General features: G+C 33.2%; 2 protein-coding genes across 3 annotated transcripts; one reads left to right on the top strand and one right to left on the bottom strand.

Moving 5' to 3' along the window:
* The first annotated feature begins 618 nt into the window (after nt 1-618).
* LOC142612560 (uncharacterized) lies at nt 619-8,026 on the top strand. Of its 2 annotated transcripts, XM_075784649.1 has the most exons (7): nt 619-836; nt 1,272-1,325; nt 1,951-2,060; nt 5,252-5,874; nt 6,576-6,678; nt 7,617-7,692; nt 7,789-8,026. In XM_075784649.1, the coding sequence occupies exons 1-6, from the start codon at nt 762-764 to the stop codon at nt 7,657-7,659; spliced, it is 1,008 nt and encodes a 335-aa protein (XP_075640764.1). In that variant the 5' UTR covers nt 619-761; the 3' UTR covers nt 7,660-7,692; nt 7,789-8,026. The 2 variants fall into 2 exon arrangements, with proteins under 2 accessions (XP_075640764.1, XP_075640765.1); XM_075784650.1 differs by lacking the exon at nt 1,272-1,325.
* Nucleotides 8,027-11,464: 3,438 nt separating this feature from the next.
* LOC142614186 (uncharacterized protein At1g32220, chloroplastic) lies at nt 11,465-16,820 on the bottom strand. The gene is made up of 7 exons (XM_075786737.1): nt 16,686-16,820; nt 16,491-16,587; nt 16,289-16,377; nt 16,155-16,210; nt 15,517-15,663; nt 12,274-12,399; nt 11,465-11,885 (listed from the first exon to the last, which is right to left on the bottom strand). The coding sequence occupies exons 1-7, from the start codon at nt 16,778-16,780 to the stop codon at nt 11,605-11,607; spliced, it is 891 nt and encodes a 296-aa protein (XP_075642852.1). The 5' UTR covers nt 16,781-16,820; the 3' UTR covers nt 11,465-11,604.
* Between the last annotated feature and the right edge of the window lie 3,703 nt (nt 16,821-20,523).

Raw genomic sequence — 20,523 nt, forward strand, 5'->3', positions numbered from 1 at the left:
GCCGAACCCATGATCACCAATATTGGTAGTGATGCATGACGGTGAAGCCACCATTGGTGGCCGCCAATCTTTCTCCTACTCCTTTCTATCTCTAATTCTCTCTCTTTTTTTTCTTTTTCTTTTTCTTTGTTTTATCCTACATAGGTTTGAGGATTGGGGTTTCTTTGAAAAAGGGTCTAAGGGTTTTGGGTTGTGGAAATTTGGAGGCTTTGGTTGCTTTCAATTTTAGTGGCTATGACTTGCATTTGAATCCGTAGTGTTGGTTTGGTTTGGTTTGGGTGATGTGTTTGGTGCAGTAGTGGTGGGGTTGTAGGGGGTGGTGGTTGCTTGATAGAGAGAGAGTATAAATAAAAACTAAAGAAAGAGGAAATAAAGAATAATATTTAAATGAAGCGGTAAAAATGTAAAGTTTGGGATGTTAAATGTATTATATTGTAATATAGTGGTGTGGTATAATAAATAAAAAGTAACTTTTTAGACTATAAAATGGTAGATTTTATGCAATTCCAAATACCAAACAGTAAACACCAAATTTGAACATAAAAAATATTGGGTAAGTTTACTTTTTAAACCTCAAAATTTTTGAAAACATTCCATTTACCATAAACTTTAGTATTTTCGTTGATGGGGGGTCGCGTGCTAAAGAAAAGCAAACCCAGTCCACAAAAAGACTCAAAAGAGAAAGAGGGAAGAAGGGTTTTGTTGGGAGTTGGGACACAGAATAGAGTAGAGCATCCGCATAAACAACAACAACAAAAAACATGGGGAAGGAAGGCGACTTGTGGGATGATTCCGCTCTCCTCAACGCCTTCGACTCCGCCATGTCCAAGTACAAGGTCCTCTCTCTCTCTCTCTAGAACATATTCTATTCTATTACACTGATTGATTCTGCTTTGCCAGTTCTGTATCTGAATCAGTCCAAATTTTATGCTTGTTTTGTTTATGATATATAAGCTTGGCTGAGGCATTGCTTCACTTGGCTATACTTTATTTTTTAATTTTTTTTAAAGAATTAAATGTATTAGTGAATTGTGTAGAGTTAGAATTTAGAAGGTAGCATTTATTAGTTTTAAAAAAAATAGAGTGGAAAGTTTTCATTCTTTGCTTGATTTTAACAAGTGGATAAAAAAAAATTAAATTTACTACATGTTCATTGCATTGGTACTTATGGGTTTCAAAACAATAACAATGTTGTAGAAAAATATTTTGGTGAATTTGGGATGGATCAAATTACTAGAGTTTCTAATTGTTATTAGCTTTCTTGTTTTTAGGAACATAATAAGGGAGTACACAATCGGCTGCGGACTTCGCCTCATGAAGCTGAGGTCACTAGCTTCGAATCTCCCATTTCTAGTCCCCCTTGGGGTTATATATATATATATATATATATAGCTCTCGGGCATGAGCATGAGTATAAACTTCTTAGCCTATTAGGAATGTATGACCCTGGATTATCTGGCTACTGGTTTTGGTGGGTGGGGTCAGTTGTCCGTAAGTTTTATTGGCTAGAGGCGAGTCTAAAGGGATCTTCTTTAGAAAGGCGAGTCTAAAGGGATCAATGTATATAAATGACATAAAAGATTGATTTATAAAAATAAAAATAAAAATAAAGGACATAAAAGATTGAAAGTTACTTAGTAAATAGACAGACAACAGGCATGCAAACACACATGCATGTACAAAGTACAATATAATGATAAATGGAGTGAAAAGAACCATTGATCAAACCCAAAACAAAAATGGAAAATAGATACTTATTGGTTATTGAAAAATATACAAATAAGAGAACTGTGGAATAGAACTTACCAATTCTTTTTTCTTTAAATACAGTGATAACTGACATATGATCATGCATGTATTTTGCAAATTTAAAAAAAAAAAAAATTAAAAATCATCACAAATTTTTAGTTGTAGTAACATTGTAATCTTTTCAATCAATTCATTTTCCAGATAATGCATAGCAAAAATGGTCATGAAACTTCAACCGAGGGAGGAAAAGCTATTGGCAGCACTGAGGAAAATGTCTCTGCTAATGTTAACGGAACTCATGAGGCTAGAAGGTTGGTAAATTTATTATGCTATTGCCTATTTGTGATCTAATATATGCTATTTATTTTATATAAAATTATTGGAAATGCTACTTTTCAAAAATAAAATAAAATTATTGGAAATGTTAATGTGCAATGTGAAGAGATAATGAATGTTTTGTGTTTTGTTATGGTATTTTCATGTTTTGGAGCCTGTAATATATAAGAAATGAGTGAGTCTTTTTTTTTTTTTTTGGGATTTTTAGAACAATATTCTATAAGATAGTGTCAATAAGCTATGGCTCAAGTAACACTTCTTGCTGTTGTAAGGGCAATGTGGAGGATCAGGTCTTGGGTTAAAGATCCAGAGGGTGCGTGTATAACTTACCAATTAAATTATGGGTTAATTATACAAATCCACTCTAAATTATTGCGTGTTTTCACTTTACAACTTTGGGATGATTCTGCTCTCATCAATGGCTTGCGAAGGTTGTCTTCTTGTTCCTGATTCAAGGCCTATAATTGAGCAATTTGATGGGGCCCTCAGCTCAGTGTAGGGCATTGCCTTTAATGACTGTTCCTAATACATTTGCTTCTCACTGTGTTTCAACTGGCTTAAGATTGCTATGCTTTAGCATGAATCAAATAGATATGGGTGATTGGGGTTTGGGGCATTCTACTACTGTGATTTTCATTATAGTTTAAGGAGGGTAGTTTAGTAAATCTTGTAATGACAACGTAGTTTCATCTTTTTCTTGTTTAGAGGTCACGTGCATAGCATGTGACTGTTAAAGTTAACAGCCATTTGAACAATTGGATGCAAATTGCTATCTTTGTCCAAATTGGGGTGTTAATTGCAAGTTTTTATGCTTTGGGGTGCAAAGTGCAAGCACCCCTTAGTTTAGGGTGGATTTGTGCAATTAACCCTTATTGAAGATAGAGGAGATGGCTAAAATATGTGCCTTTTTGTTTTTAACTAAGCTGATCCCAAAAGGAGCACTTTTAACTCCTGTGGTGGTTTAGGCGAGAGTCAACCAGGGAACATACTTTCTCATAATTTCCAATTTGTAGAATTTAGTACTACAGTGTGAGAGACAAGTATAAATATTTTTAAACTATACAAAAAAAAAAGGAATAAAATACGGAGTTTGCAGTGGTAATGAGCTGTTTGAGGTCCACATGCACAAGCCTTTTTTAAAAAAGGTGATATTTCATTGAAAAAATGCAAAAAAAAAAAGTGCAACCTTAAGTATACATCTTGTATACTGAGTGATTGTTTTTTGTATCATTAAAGTTTCATTATTTATAAATAAAAGTGCAACCTTAATACTTGGGAAGATTTTTTTTTATAGGTAAGAAAGTTATATTATTAAAAAAGGAATAGAAGAAAAAATACATAGAGATCATGATAGTGAACAAAGGACAACACCGAAACAAAGAGAAATAAAGGAATCATAAAACTATTCTAAGAGACAAAAGAAAATCAATGAGAGTAGAACAATCCAAGAGACCCCAACACCGAGACTAATCGAAGAGAGTTCGTTGGCACAAATTTAACAATTGAGCCAGTGATTTCTTAGTATCCTCAAAAGAACGTTGATTACGTTCTGTCCAAATAGTCCACATCAAACAGACATGAACCAAATTCCAAATACCGGAATTATGTTTCCCAAGTCAATGGTGCCAACAAAATAATAAGTCTGCAACAGAACCTGACATGACCCAATCCATCCCAAACAGTTGAAGCATATGCATCCACATAGAACGATAATCTTTGGGAGTTTGAAGATAGTATTCATCACCTCCATAGGGCTTCATTTTGCTCTTTTTTAATGGAATTCTATTCACTTATTATTAAAAAGCACATTTGAAAAGGACATAACTGATCACCTCTGACCTGCCTTTTTCCCTTGGAAAATTTTGAGTAATGCATCAAGGACTTTAAACTTCTTATTCATAAAGGAATATAACTTGTAATTGAATATAGATAATCACATTGTATTGTCGGCATAGCATGGTTTCATTTCAAACAACAGAAATATATTTGCATACATTCTAATAAAATGTTCTTAGTTGGTTCATTGTGAAGATACCAGTAATTCAATGGAGGGAATGAGTTGCGTATCTTAATTGGAATTTTGCAGCCTATTACTTCTTTTTTTAAAAAAATTATGCAATCTTACTGTTATCAGCAATTTTCAATTGAGATGAACTTGTTGAAAACGAATATGAAATAAAAAATAGAGTGTGTGGATGTGTCACAGAGAGAGATGCTTTTATGGAGGCTTTGAAAAATAATACATAACCAAAATAAACAAAATAAGCTAAAGCAAACAAACCCCTAGTTCCGTTGGCTACTGGTATTGCAAAATGCCATGTAGGTTTTACTTGCAATAAGGTGGCTTAGGATTGCCATAAAGCCTAGCCAAAAGACTATAGCAAATTTTTTTTTTTTGATAAGTAACTATAACAAATTATTTGCCCATAACTTTATGATTTTGAATTGATGGATATCATGTCATTTGAAAAAGAAGTATTAGCACCATGCTTTCTGTTTCATGTTGAATTATGAATGGAATATTGTGTTTTTGCAGTATACTTGCTTATCAAGATAAACCCCACCATAGGAAAGCTTTTATCTAAAATAAGGGGAAAGTGTGCTAATCCTATAAAAGCAATATAATTTAAAATAAAAATAAAATAGACCTTATCATCTTTCTTTGTCTCTACATTTTTTTGTTGATATTATGCAAAGAGTATGTTATTTTTTTTTTAAAGGAGGAGAAAGAAGGTGAATGTACACTATCATTCTTTGTCTCTATGCTTTGTATTGATATTATGCATGAGAACCATTTTATTTTATGCTAATGCATATTAAAGGGTTAAGTCACAATATGTGGGTCAAAATTAACCGAAAATAGTTGCATGCAGGTCATGCAAGCATACATAAACTCAAAACCTTATTTCTTCTCTTTGATTTGTTTGTAATTGTTTCAAGTACAATTTGTTCACCATCGTGAACATAATGTACTTATATTCAGTAAAACTTTCTATTACCTATCCAAAAAAAAATACATAAACTCAAAACCAGATCATTGCATAAATTCTGTATTGCATGCAAGGCAATTGTTGTTCCTCTAGGGCTTATATTCTTTTGCTTATTTTTAAGTGTAAATTTTTTACCATCTCTCAAATATATATATTTTTTAAATTATAAAAATTAGGGATGCAGATGAGAAAAGCAATGTTGCATCAAGTACTGCAGTATACTCAGGAGAGACTAGTAATCTTTCAGAAGTTAAAGAAAATCATTGTGTAGATTCACATGCACCTGAACCCTATATAAATTCATCAAATAGTCTACTCGAGCAAGATGCCAGTAAAGACAGTTCATATTATCATGGTGCAGAGGATTATAACAAGTTACTCAACTCATATTATGAGCTTGAGGAGAATAGGCAAAAGATTTTGGAGCAGCTTCATCAATATGGTGGTTGGAACTATCAATATTCTGGTGAAGGTTCTGGTGTACAGTGGGGTAGCTGTTCTACTTCTCAAGAACATGCTATCCCTGCAAACCTAGATTCTCATCCAAATGTAGTCTGTTCATGTTGCCCCTGCGTTTACCAATGCTTGGCGGCCCCATGTACTTCATGTCCTGGCTGTTCTTTGGGTGGGACATGTGTGGGCAAGACTTGCGCTGATGCTTCTATGGCAATGGTTCCTGGAAGTGAAAGATCTTGCCTTCTCAAAGATAGTAACATTGTCCAAGCAGCAATGGGAGCTGCAGAAAAGGCACTATCTTCTGTGAAGCCACAAATTTCTGGTGATTCTAATATAAATGAAGGTGAGCACGGATTTCCTAAAGGAAGAGATTTGCATGAAAATCTTGCTTGTTGGTACTTTTATGATGGTTTATCAATGGTGCTGCCATGCAAATAGCTAGAATGTTGGGTTAAAAGGTCCTATTTGGAAATGTGACAACTAGTTTCTTTTGCCTTGCAAAATTGACTTTTCTGTTTTTCATTGATGATTAGACGACCCCCTTATACCTCATTTTAACTTGGATTTTTTCTAATTTCTCAATTTTGTTTCTTTGGGGTATGTCGTTTTTTCTGTTTGGTTGATCTGCTTTTATCGTTTGTTGGACCCTATTTATTATTCCCTGTGGATAACTTGTTTTTCTATCTTTTCACATGTGCAATTGAGGGGCTCTTCAAGTTTGTACTATATATTATTACTTTTCTACTTGTTATCCCTTACTTAAAACATATCAATGCACTCTGGAGTCTGGACTTAAAACTCAGTAGCTTTAGTTTTATTTACCCGTCATGACCTTGCCTTTTGTCGTATAAAGCATATTGTTAAGATGTCCCTTTGGTTCATGATAAGAACTGAATCCCCAGCTCCCACTTGTGCTTTGCCTAACCAACTTATTTTGATGGTTTAGCCGTCATTTTTTTTTCTACTATGTATATTGTGTAGATATAAACAGGGTGCTGATCTATTGTCTTATCATATTTCAATTTCTTTTTTCATGGAATGCAGATAAAGAAAAAACTGATGGAGAAACAGTTCAAAGTACTAGCTCTGAAACAGATCTGGCTGTTGTTTTAAATGCTTGGTATTCTGCAGGCTTCTACACTGGCAAGTAAGTATCAAGTTTCCGTTCAGTAGTATTATTAAACACAGATTTTTTTTCAATTGATACTGATTGTCTATAATGTATCCACTTCATGTTCCAGGTTTAAGCTACATGTCACTTTTCATTTCTCTCTTCTTACACACAATGGATCACAATGCTAAAATACTTTTTTTTTATGAGTCAACCTCACAAATTTGAGGCAATTTAGTTTCCTTACCTTTTTCTTGATGTTCCTCTTTAAGCCCTAATATATTTATAGTTTGTTACTTAGTGCCATGATTTGTTCCAATTAAATCCATTTTAGCTATAAGCACATTTTTTTTTATATTGACACTATTTGTTTAGTCAATAATGTTTTCTAGAAAATGAGTTATTTTCCAAAAAGTATTTTCTATTAAACTATCTGATCTTCCTATGTTTGGTAGTTGGTGGCAACCTTAAATGATTTGAAAAATAATTTCTTAACTTTCCTTAATTAGCTTATTGTGAGTTAGAGTTGTTTTCCAAAAAAAATTAATAGAAAACAATCTCTAAAAATAAGCTATATTTTTTCTGTTGATCAAAGATAGTTTTCTTTTTAACTCATTTTTTCTGATGCAACCAAACACTAGAAAACACGGAAAACTATCTTTACACAAAGATTTCATCGAAACAAATGAAGCGTGAGTGAAGAGAAGTCATGTCATTGACAGGCCCAAGTCGATCAGCCTGTAACCGGTCATCTTTCACTTTTAATTATCTATACGTCGTAACGGTGCCTCTCTAATTGGTTTTGGCATTAGTAATGGTTTTCATTGGTCCTCCTAAATTTAGTAGTACATCAATTCGTTATGTTGTTCCTTCTCCAAAAAAAGAAGAAGTTAGTATGCTGTTACGACTATTTTTAAGTTCCTGTTTATCAAAAAAAAAAACTATTTTTAAGTTCCTTGGTGGCATTTTGGCAGGTACCTTACGGAGCAATCTATTGCAAAGAAACGGCACAGCTAGGCATTGCTACGCTTTTGGCAACATTAAGCAGAGGTAATCCGCGGTGTTAAAAATTTTCAATTGTATGAGTGGGTTAGTAACTTTTTTTTTATTGAAGGATCAATATAATTATATATCAAATTTGTGCAGGGGCTGAATTGCATCTGATTGCTTGAGCTTGAGCTTGTGCAAAACTGTACGAAAACATCACTCTCATGGAGAAATAAAAAGTTGCTGTGTTTTACTTTTACAGTGAATGCCTTCTCAGAGCTTTTCGTTTAGTCCCTTTGTATTTTTATTAGCTTTGGACGTTAGTTTTGTGATTTCCAACCAGCATGGTGTTAACTGCAAATTGGCTTTTTTTTTTTAAGAGAGATAGAACGATTTTTGAATTGTGGGAACAACAGTTTTTAGAGATATAAATAGAGATAGTGTCAACTTATTTCGTTCGCTTCTAATGATAACTCTCTATCATCAGACTAAGACATCAATCAGTTTTTAGTATAAGCGGGAATTGAACTCCAAATCTCTTATTCAATTATCAAATTTCTTAGACTTTAAAGCTATTTAAAGAATCAAATCTTTTAAAATAGTTTACGGCACCAACCAATAAAATGACTAAACTTTTATTGTTTTTATTTTCAGTAATATATTTAGCATTTATCATTATGTTTTATTCTTGAAAGATATTTAGCATAGCTAATATACTTGAAAGATTAATTGTAATTTAATATCTTTTATTTTATGCTTTATAATTTTCTATTTTTTCTTTGTAAGAGTTTTGAAGATAGATTTGAAATTGATTTTATTTCTTTATATTTTTTAGATCAAGATTGTTCATTTTTACAAATTTGTTCATTTTTTTTGTATTTTATTTAATTATTAAATTATCTATGAAGTCATCATGATCACCTCAAAAAACTTTGAACCTCTCATTTTATTTGGGTTCTTTGAATGGTCCAAGTTTTAAAACTACGGGTCACAATTAGTAAAGGTTATGTTTTCCAAAAATAAAAGAAAAGAAAAAAAATTCTCATGACAGCTCATAATTTGTTAGCTTTTTAATTTGCTCAATAATCAGATTGGGCAAAATAATGAATTGAGGATCAGTTTTTCGGACCGCTTGGGATAAAATATTAGGCAATATTTAGGTACAGTACTTAAATGTTGTTCTTTATGTTATCTTCTTAAGATTCTGTCATATGGATTTTCTTTCATGGGTTAGAAGTATATTTTTTTAGTTAAATAGCCATATGACTAAATCTGAAGAGAGGAACTTAAAGAAACTGTACATAAATTTTGTCCTAAAAGATTATCCGAGCTATTGTGAGCAGATTAAATGGACCAAGCCCAGAATATTCCCAATTGAAGAATAAAGTCCAGCCCACGTTGGACCAAGATAGGTGACATGGAAAAGTGAAGAGAGAGCAATGTCTTTTAACACCTATTAAGGAACCGGTGCGATCTTATTCTTATAGTGCACAAAATATCAAAACATGGATTGTGATCATGTGTTTTTTATGGTGTAACGAAAATATTAGCTGATCTTATGATATGGATCTATGTCATGCGTTTCTCATGGGGTAATAATAATGTGGGATTTATGATTTGGAAGCTGAGTGTAATTCATGGAATGGGCCATGTGTGAACTTGTCATCCACTTGAATTAAAGCCAGATTTTGGTGCAAGGAAATGTTTTTATTATCTTATGAAAAAAAAAATAGGACCATAAATTATTTCACAATTTTGATGTGGCAATGTGTGATTGATGGAGAAAAAATGGTAGGTCCATGTGTAAATAATAGACAACTACTCACAATCTGTCACATCAGAATTGTAAATTTGTGACAAAGAAGTTGTGAAATAGTTAGCCTATAGATACTCTAGTTTGGATGGGTACAGTGAAATTGCCACCAATCTTAGGATTTTTATAGGCTTGATTGACCAGCTAATTGATTTTATAACCAACTTGGGGTTAAGACTAAGAGCAGGTAATAAACAAAATGAAATCTCTCTCACTCTAGCAGACCTCATTTGATTTCACCTACTAATTCGGGGAACACTCATCTTTGAGTTCCTCAATCTCATCTCATACATGCTACTTCATTTCCTTACTTTATACAAAACTTTCTGACACTTTTTATTTATAACTTGAAATCTGGCATTTTTATGATGTCTTCTACCTACAAATTTCTCACTAAACACCACTCATTTTAGAACTCAAAATCTTTTGGAATTGACTGTGGATATTAAGGCTGTCCAATGACCTGGATCAACTGACCCGCCTGCTCGAACCAGTTAGAACTGAAGGTCCATGGGCAGCTCCGAATTCAATCTACAGTTAGTCACGGGTTGGCAAGTGAAATAACCGAATAATTCGATTCGGATTCGGGTTTCAAAATATTTCACCCAAAAAACCTGAACCAACCGAATTATTTATACACAAAAAAATACAGTATATGATTTGACATGCTAGCAGGAGCAGCCTAGCAATGCCAGCCTGAGACTCAAAGACCAAAGTTAACTTTTTCTCACACAAATTCCCAAAATGCGTACCAGCCGTTCATCTCAAATTAAATTTTAAAATCAACGGTATTGATGAGAGTAAAACTGAACACTCAGTGATGATATGACCGAATTTATATATATATCCATCACTATTGTTACCCATGGATTGCCATTGTCCCTGATCTTCCTTTTTGCCATTAGGGAATATTTGGCTTTTTACTGAATAGGTTTATTATTGAATTTATCAGTTAGAGGATACTCGTAACAATTAACAAACACCCTAATTGAATATCATCCTCCACTGTGCCCTGTGGTAGTGTCAAACTTTGACACTGATGGTAGGGTAGTTGTAGAAGAAATAGTCTACTCCAGCTGAGGATTGATACGTGATCGTTTGGGTAATTTAAGTCCATAGGAACCTCAACTAGTTTAACTGTAGGAAAGGATTTTTACTGGCATGGAATGAAGGCTTTACTAAGTTAATTCTCAAAGTTTCAAGTATCTAGGTTTGTTACTAGCTAATATTCCTCCTCATTTTCGTTTTGGTCTCTGGTTGCAGGAACATCCCCGCTAGTCACTAGGCCATGACAAGTTTCTATGAAGCACATCCATCGTGAAGCAAATAAATGTACTGATGAACGGGGGATCATGGGATCTTATGATATACACTCTCTTTGTACCTTTTGCGTTTGTCCAAATCGCTTGCATTTTTATTACATTTAGGATGTTCAGCAGCTACATTCGCATAGACTAATTTAAGCTTGTTGACTATTTTCCCTTATCTTTTATTTTATCAAATCTAATATCCTTTCTTCCTACGCATACACTAATCTAAGCTTGTTGACTATGCTCCTTAGCTCTCCTTGCTTAGCTCTCCAATTAACATCATTTTTTTGGGACAAATAAGTTCAGAGGCCAACGCCTCCCAGATGAATATTACGGCCCCATGCTGAAATTGAAAGCTCAAACATCATTGTGCAAGTTACTAGAACTACAAGATCTAATGGTGACATTGTAGAAAAAACCTAAAAAGGTTTTAAGATACATTATTATGCAAGTTACTAGGACTACAAGATAATGGTAGGACATTATACAAAAACCTAAAAAGGTTTCAGGAAGCCTTTCACATAGATCCTTTACACAATACCTATGGCTCTTAGGTCATTTATAGGCATGGTATCTGGTCAGCAAACTAAGAACAAAGTAGCAGGATTGGTGGTTGTGGGTACTAGTAACATTATAAATTGATACATTTTGGTTAAAAAACCAGGAAAAAAAAAATGGGACTCTAAATGCCGATAATACGAAAATGTAAACGTTTTACCTCAAGCCAGTTGTATAAGCCATTTCCAAACCTTACAATGGTTCAATGTATTTTGTCTCCATACAAGGTCTCATGTGATATGCATTAACCAGCCTGTCTAATTACCATCTTTGATTATATGTAGATAAGCTAAATCAGACCCTCACTTTTTCTGCAGCTTCCTTGATTTGTTCAATTGTAAAAATGCCAAAGAAGTCATCATCTGAGACTGCATTGATAGCTGCAAGTGCAACATCATCAACACTAACAGGAGGAGCCAAGAGCAGATCAGATGCTGGAAGAGAACTCAAAGGTCTGGTAAAGCTCTCAGTAGCACGCAGAATTCTCTCCACTGGTTCCCCTATTAAATCCAGAGGAATCTCAAAACCATCCACCCTCCTTTTCCCATATATAAAGCCCGGTCTTAATACAACACCTGAAATTAAAATTTCAGTATAACGTCAAAAGAATGAAATAATGAGGGATCTTTCTTTCTTTTGTTGGGGGGAATGTTGTTGTAAACATATCTGATCTCTGTATTAAGAAAATTCTGGTATTTATTTACCATTAATTGATCAATGACTAAGTAGATCAATAGGCAGGTTTGTTGATTAGCAATATCTAGCAAACTCATTGATCATCCTAAATGAATGGTTCAAAGATGATTGTCATCCACTCAGTAACAAATATTTGCCTAACAAGTTTCTACTTTGGTACCTACTTTCATTTCTTCTGCACCAAAAGTACTGACAAGCCAAATATGTACCGCTCCTAATGAGAGAATCTTTAATTTTTTTCCCAAAAGTAAATGGTGGGTAAATTACCAGAGTTGGGATATTTGGAAAGAACTTCTGCCTCTGCTTTCCTCTTTCCAGTGAAGTATCCAGTTGAAAGTATAAATGATGGTAAATTGTAATCATGCACTGAGATCAAGATAAACTTTGGAATCCCTGCCAGGAGAAACGAAGAAAACATAAGAGATGATATCCCTCCTAGCATGATACTTTCAATATCAATATGCCATTGTACATAATTGACAAATCCCAGAGACATTAGAATGAAAAGAAATATATGGCAGTATGATATATTTGATGATACTGGAGATATTTGAAGAAAATTAAATTTTATTTCTATTCAATTCCTGGTAGTAGATTTCCACTACTTCTGAAATCTATTATGCTCCACATTATTGCCTAGAATTATCATTATTATTATTATTATTATTATTATAAGAACAACAACAATAATAATACTGTAATATAAAAAAATTTAAAAAAGACAGACCAGAAAACTGGTAATGTACAACTGTTACTCCAACTCCAACCTGTTACTTAGTATAAATATTTCAGTTATCATCTGATATTTTCTGCCTACAAATAAAGAATTAGGCTTCACAATGGCACAAGCGTCAAAGCATGCCCTGTTTAGGGTTCTGTTATTTAACAGTTCTTAGGCAGACGTGAATTAATTGAATGGAAGCAACAACCTATAAAATGAATAATGTTGTTATACAATCATTGGCTTTCATATGCCTCCCAATCTTAATTAGTGGCACCTTTGCCGACAAATAAAAGAGAAACTCGATCTATATAAGACTTCCCAAGTTTGTGTAAGTGAAAGTTTCAACTAAAAACCAACTATTATTGAATTAGCACTAATGTAAAGATTCCCATGTCGCAACATGTGAGGGACATGGGAACGTAAAAAAGGAAAGAGAGCAATGGCTTTCTCTCGCTTTTGGCATAGCGGGCCCTGGCGGGAGGCCCGCACGACAAGATATTAGCTTAGAGGGGCATACATAATCTATAGTGGTATAGATAATATATATCTATTTTGAATTGCAGATACATAAATGATAGAATTATTTCAAATTGGATCTTCGAAAGAGATGAAATTTCCTTGATTAACAATAGTTGTAGTTTTGCCAATATTCTGGGGTTCCATCAAGTTGGAACATCAAGAAAGAGACAAGGAAGAACATGTGGTAGAGGATTATGAAATTCATTCAAGAAAAGTCAATAGAAATCGCCTTTGCTATGTGAACTTTTATTTTAGGAGTAATTCAACTAATTGGTTAGAAATAAAATAATAATATCCACTTCTCATAACTTCATTTGAATCACCATTTCATATAATCTTTTAAATATTATTCAAATCTATTTAGCAAATACCACTATTTTTGGTTTTGGATCTTCCAAATCATTCTTGCAGGAGGTCTGGACCCATTTTTCTCTGATCCTTTGCTAAGGATTAGTAATCCTTTTTAGAAATCGAATGGATTCGATCTTATACATACACAAGGAAGGTAATCAAAAAAGGTAAAAGGTTAACATGTAAATATCCTTGTATCGTACCACCTGTGAAAGCTTGTTATCTCATGAATCATGATGCATTATTGTCTACATCTTAATTATCTTCTCCAACATATCAAATTTAAAAATTCTATGATATACACATTCCTGGTACCAACTATAATACCAGAAACATGCAGAAGTTTTCAGTAACTTTGAGGGTTCTGTTAGCTAAAAAAGCTGAATTTTTTATAACAACAAGAGGTTTCATCTTCTTGACTATTGTTGTGGATGAAAGCTCGAAGATTGGAATCCAGCCAAAACAGCTAATGATGATTTTACTTTATTTTTTCATTTTGACTAGGCCCTATTAGTTTTATTTACTTATTTAAGAATACAGCTCTTGTGAGCTTAATTCTCCATTCTACAACTGTTTTGGCTGTGTAGGAGCCACCTCAAAGAAGTTGTGTCTTCAACTTAAAATCATGTTTACAAAGCAAGACTTAACCATAGATCCTAAGATCAAGAATAAAAAAGATCCTAAGACCAAGAATAAAAAAGATCATATTCAATGTACAAAGCTCCTAATATTGCAGGGCCAGTGAGAGATTGGTAGGCGGCCTTACTCCACAAATATTTTTGGGAGAGGCTAATTCCTAGACTCGAACCTACAACATGCTTCTTTGGGTGGAAGGCACTTTCCATCCCACTAAGACCCAAAGTAAACAAATAAATTGTAATTAGAACCCACAATTTCAAGAAATCATGCACTTCAAGCATCAATTTATATATCACCGGTCAAAACACATTGTGTCCAGTTCACTCACAGTTCCCCTCTTTCCCTTTTCTTTGGTGATTTTTCCCTGCAATGACAGATCATATTTTGAAAGGAAGTGGCTATTGAACAGTTGAAATCATGAAATGAGTTGTTATGCTTCTTTGCAGTATTCCCTTGAAATCATGAGATGAAGAAATGATTTCTCTAAGGTAGCTCCTATGTGGCTAACACAGCTGAAGATTGGGAAGTAAGTTTCATAAGATTGCATTTTCAGATAAAAATATTGATTAGGGCCATAGGTTTCTGATAAACTCAGCTAAAGGATACTGCAACCTTTCCTCCTTTATGGAAATCTAAGTTTTATAGCCCAGATACTTTGGGGTTTCTAAGTAAAATTTCACAAAAACTTAATCAATATATCAAGTTATTAATCAACACTAATTGAATATCATAATCTTTCCTAGTGAAGCAAAAATGCATGAAAAATCACAAAGAATATAAGATCAGTGAAAATCCCACATCTCCCTTTCCTGCTCTTGATGGGCAAGATATTCAAAAAGCTGAAAGCCTAAGGGACTTTTTTCTCTTTAAATCCTTGAGGCTAACCATTCTTATTCAGTATTAATTTCCAACTAAGTGAATAGCATACCCGTCTTATGTAAGTCATCCACCATAACTAAAATGAAGGAGAAGTAGTTATCCAAAAAATTATAATAAAGAACTATTAGCAAGCTCTTTGAAAGATCTTTTGCATCTAGAGAAGGTGGGTTGACATTGATTACTGATTAGAATGGGAATGAACACAAAATTCTGTGGAGCATAGGCGATTGAGTTCTATTGATATATGTTTCTTATTAGGTCTCTACCCACAAAAAAAAAAAAAGGTTCCAATCAACAGGTTCATTAGCAAGAAAGAAAGAACAAACAACAACAATGAAGCAATAAGGTCCTCAATAATATAGTTTGTTGCAAAGAATGAGAATCAAACATTTCCTTACCATAATCCTTTGCGGCATTCACTGACACAACATTAGCCTCTCCATTAATCCTTAGCATTTGTTCCTCGCTACCAAAACCTCCAAGGGTTGAAACCACAGCAGTAGCTCCAACCAGTACTTCATCCCAGTTTACATAGAAAACATCTCCTGCACATAATAATGAAGATTAATATAACAGTCTGCATCCATGGCCTAGACCAAGTTTTTTATTTTATTTTTATATACAAAATGAAAATTCTACTCTAACCTAATTTAAATGTATATATGTGTAAAACTCCCTCCTGAATACTTGAACTCCGGCCCTTACGCTCTGCACCCTACAAGCACTTATATTTGTAGAGTGACCATTGCGCCAAGGATACAGGGATAGTTATAGTGAGTGTTTAGATTGCAACGAAACACTCACTAGCGTCTGCGTTTTAGTGGGCCCCGTGCACTATTTACGGGATCCACAAACTACTTTTTTTCAATAAAAACAACTTTAAAACTAGGTTCTACGGCACTATTCACGCATTTAAAATTTATTTTACTATCGTGTTTTTAGTTTTCAGCAATAAACGGTATCCAAACACATTCATAATATAATATAAAAAAATTATTAAAGAGGGGAAATAAAGAATATCCATTTATGTATGTACCTGTCACCCAATTTACCTGATCCACCCACGAATTTGGGTAAGTAGGACGCCCTGACCTGCGACATGAAAAGGAGGTGGTGCGTATATGTAGATAAAAAAATAATAGTAAAATGTATTAACAAAATGTTTCAGACCTGCTTAAACTTATGACCTCTATGCCCTTGGATACAGCAGCCTTGCAAATAGCAGAACCAACAAAACCACTTCCTCCTAAGACTACAACCTATTAATAATAATAATCAAAGGGAAAAGCATGTTCAATCATGAGAAGTATGAATTATATATTAATATTAAGAATTTTTGGTAACAAGTGTGCAGTGGTAGTGGTACCCTTACCCTTTCAGTCTTAATATCAGCTACAACATCAATTGTAGCAGATTTCAAATCATCCCTTATGGTTGCTGCTTCTGCATAACTGCATCTCACACCAATCCTGTACAAAAAGATACATATATAATCAGTAATCACCTCACAATATCAATAGAATAAAAGTTTGTGTGTGTGTGAGAGAAAGAGAGAGAGAGAGCTGACCGGTTGCGAAAATGGGAAGTGGGTGGACGGGTACGAAGTGTGGTAAGGGAAGTGGGAGCGGAGCTAATTGCAGAGAAGGACAAAAACGAAGCCATGTTGGAGAATCTCTCTCAGTGCTCCACACTCACACAAGTGTATATATATATAATCTCTTTTATTAGGGAGAAATATATATTATTTTCATCACATTTTTATACTAATTTTTTCGAGTTTACAGTGCACCTTTGGATTGCACTAAAAGAGAAAGTAGATAAGTTTGTGATTTTTGTGTGAATTCTGGGCAAAATTTACCAAACAGTATAATTCTGAAAAAAATTTAGATAGATGGTATGCTTTCAAACTTTATTAGTTAGTTGGACTCTTTTTTGAAAATCGAGTATAGTAAAATCGATTTTCAGCCAAAATCGCCAAAATCGAGTTTAATATACTCGACTTCCTATCAAAAATTAGCTCTAAGATGGATAAAAAAGGAAGTCGAGTATAGTAAACTCGATTTTGGCTGAAATTTTGGCTGGAAGTCGATTTTGTTGTACTCGATTTCCAAAAAACAGTCTAACTAACTAATAAACTTTGAACGTATGCCATCCACCTAAAATCTTCCCAATATTATACTATTTGACAAATTTTACCGTGAATTCTGTATACTATTTATAAAAGCGTAAGTATTTTATTTAGCAAAATTTTATTAAAACAAAATCTCATAACACTAAAATAAATTTTTAATTTCAATTTTTAATTTTCAACCGTATCCAAACATATCCTTTATAAGCTGTTTTTTCATTCCTTTACAACTTCCGAAATTTCAGTCAACTCCATACTGTACCTGCCCGAGATAAGGCCCGTATTTTACTTTCTATTGGTTTCTTTTTAACTCAAAACGTGACTTGACCCACCAATGCCTAAAACAATTGACAATTTGACTTTTAAATTATCATTTCAGGGTTGTATAAAACTAAAGTTTTTTTATTTAGAATTATTTTCAGACCACAACTTCTCGTCATTTTTTGTTATTAGTTATTAGACTTATGTGGTGGACGTGAGTAATTTTTTATTATTTTTATATAAACTTATCATTTTTTTCTCAACTAATCAAAGTCAATTACATCATAATAGTAGCACAATGACAGCTCTAGGCTTACTAATCCAAATTTAATCCGGAGTCTATTCCAAGAAGATGTCTCATTCCCCACTCATCTTGGCCCGAAAATGATATCTTGTACTATATGTCGGGTACACAATATACCACCTCTATCTTGGCCACCTGATTTTATTGTGGGTTACTGAAGATGAAAACGCTAAAGGCCCCGTTTGAAGACTATTTTGTGTTATTTAAATGCTAAAAATTGGGCTCACTTTAGAGTGAGTTGTTTGGTAGGAGAACTGTTACAAGTGTATTTATATTATAGTACTTAATATAGGCAGCTTAAGCTCCTAAAAATCCCATTCCCATAAGATAACACTTCAAAGACACTCTGTTTTCTAATGCCCCCGAACTAGACGGATTTTATATATTGTGATTTTCTACAAGAAGCTTTGGCCCACAGTAGGGAACAATGTAATGAAAGCGATCACATCCTTTTTCTGATTCGACTCAATGCTTGAAGAGATAAATATATCTTTATTTCTCCCCGTCCCTAAAATTTCTAATTCATCAACTGTGAATCATTTTAGGCCCATAATCCTATGCAATGTCATCTATAAAATCATTTTTAAAATTATTGTTGCCAAGCTCATGCCTCTCCTCGACAAGATTATGGGTCCGTTTGGATAGAATTTATTGCTAAAAACTGAAAACTGAAAACACTGTAGCAAAATAATTTTTAAATGTGTGAATAGTGTTGTAGAACCCATTTTTAATAAAAAAATCGGCTGAAAAGTGAAGTTGTGGGTCCTGTGAACAGTAAACGGGATCCACAGATGTGACAAAAAGGACGAAAAAGTCAATAAATCACGGTTACTGTTCACGAATAGTAGCATGAACAGTAGCGTTGTCCCCCTGACGCGTGCAGCAGCAGCAGAAGAAAAAAAAAAAGAAAAAAAAAAGAAAGGAAACATGAAAATGCAGCTTTGCAAAACGCAACGTGCATCCAAACGGGCAATATATCACTAGCTCAGTCTGCATTCATGCCCAACCGCTGGATTGCCGAGAACTAGGTTATTGTATAGGAAGTGCTTCATGGCTCCAAGTCTTGGAAAACAAAACCTGGATTGATGGCTATAAAGTTGGATCTACAAAAGGAATGTGATAAAGTAAGCTGAAATTTCATTCAAGTTGTCCTCATTCACCTTTGTTTCAACGAAGTGTTCATATAATGGATTCTAGCAAATGTTTGTTTTGTTTCTTTTGAGGTGCTAGTCAGTGGTGGAAAATCCGATAGTTTCAAGCCTAGCAGAGGTCTCAAAGAGGGGAACCCCTTTCCTCCTACCTATTCATTAATTTAAATTCTACTCAAACTAAAACTATTTTATCAAAATTTTCTTTTTCTTTTTTGTTTTTTTTCCTCAAGTTGCATGGTTTAAAAATTATTTAAAACAAAATTTAAATTATATTCAAACTAAAAGTTTATTATAAAAAATCTATAAACTTAAATCCTACACAACCCACATTTTTGTTTTTGTTTTTTTTCCTCAAGTTGCATCTTATTAAATTAATATTAACTATATAATAAAAGTTGGACTTAAAAGCCGTGGTTACGCCAAGTAGTTACTCTTGCTAATTAGTAAATTAATTTAATATTTTTTGTTAGGATATATTTCCTCAATTAAGGGATAATATTTAACAATTGTTTAATTTAGATAAAACTTTATAATTTAAATTTCAAAAAATTTAAATTATATTTAAACTAAAAGTCTATTATAAAAAATTTATAAACTTCAATCCCACACAACAACCCATGTTTTATATGTAAAAAAAAAACCAATGTTTTGATTAAGGGATAATATTTAAAAATAATTCAAAACAAATTTAAATTATATTCAAAATAAAAATCTATTATAAAAAAAATTATTTTTTTCCCTCAAGTTTCATGATTTAATAATAATTTAAAACAAATTTAAATTATATTCAAACTAAAAATATATTATAAAAAACTTATAAACTTAAATCTCATACAACCTACGTTTTTGTTTTTGTTTTTTTTTTTATCAAGTTGCATCTTATTAAATTAAATCAATATTTTATTAGGATATTAAGCTACAAAACTAATCGCTAAAGGATAAATTTAGATAAAGTTTTATCATCTAAGTTTTAAAAATTTAAATTATATTCCAATTAAAAGTCTATTATCAAAATTTTCAGAACTTATATATATATATATATATATATATATATATATATATATATATATATATATATTCAGTCATGACTTTTCAATACTGTAAGGACACAATTCAAATTCCCAAACTCTGACTGGTGGGAGATGGGCTTGAAAGGCCTTTCTTTACAATAAATTTGTAGAGGATGGGTTTGTAATCTAGATTTCAAGAATGGTTTAGGCAATCAGGGAAAGGATGGGCTTTGGGCCCAATGGGACAAATTAAAGAGTTGTTTGCAAAAGTAAGACAGCGAATTCCTCCTCGGACGAAATCCGAGGATAGTTTATAATATTATTTCTTTGAGTTTGGATACAAATGTTGATTATCATCTACTATTGGCTCTCTCTCTTCTACTCAAAAAGCCCTGCCCCTTTCTCATATGTCTTCCCTTCTATTTATACTCATTTCCTTCTCTTCATCATCTTCCACTTTATGGTTGCAATCCTCATTCCGGATACTTGTCCCATCCATTCTTCCCTAAAGCCCGCTGGGATTAGGGACCAAGTTCCAAGCTCCATGCTCA

Source organism: Castanea sativa, chromosome 10 (genome assembly GCF_040712315.1).
Source record: "Castanea sativa cultivar Marrone di Chiusa Pesio chromosome 10, ASM4071231v1".
In the NCBI taxonomy this organism is placed as follows: domain Eukaryota; kingdom Viridiplantae; phylum Streptophyta; class Magnoliopsida; order Fagales; family Fagaceae; genus Castanea; species Castanea sativa.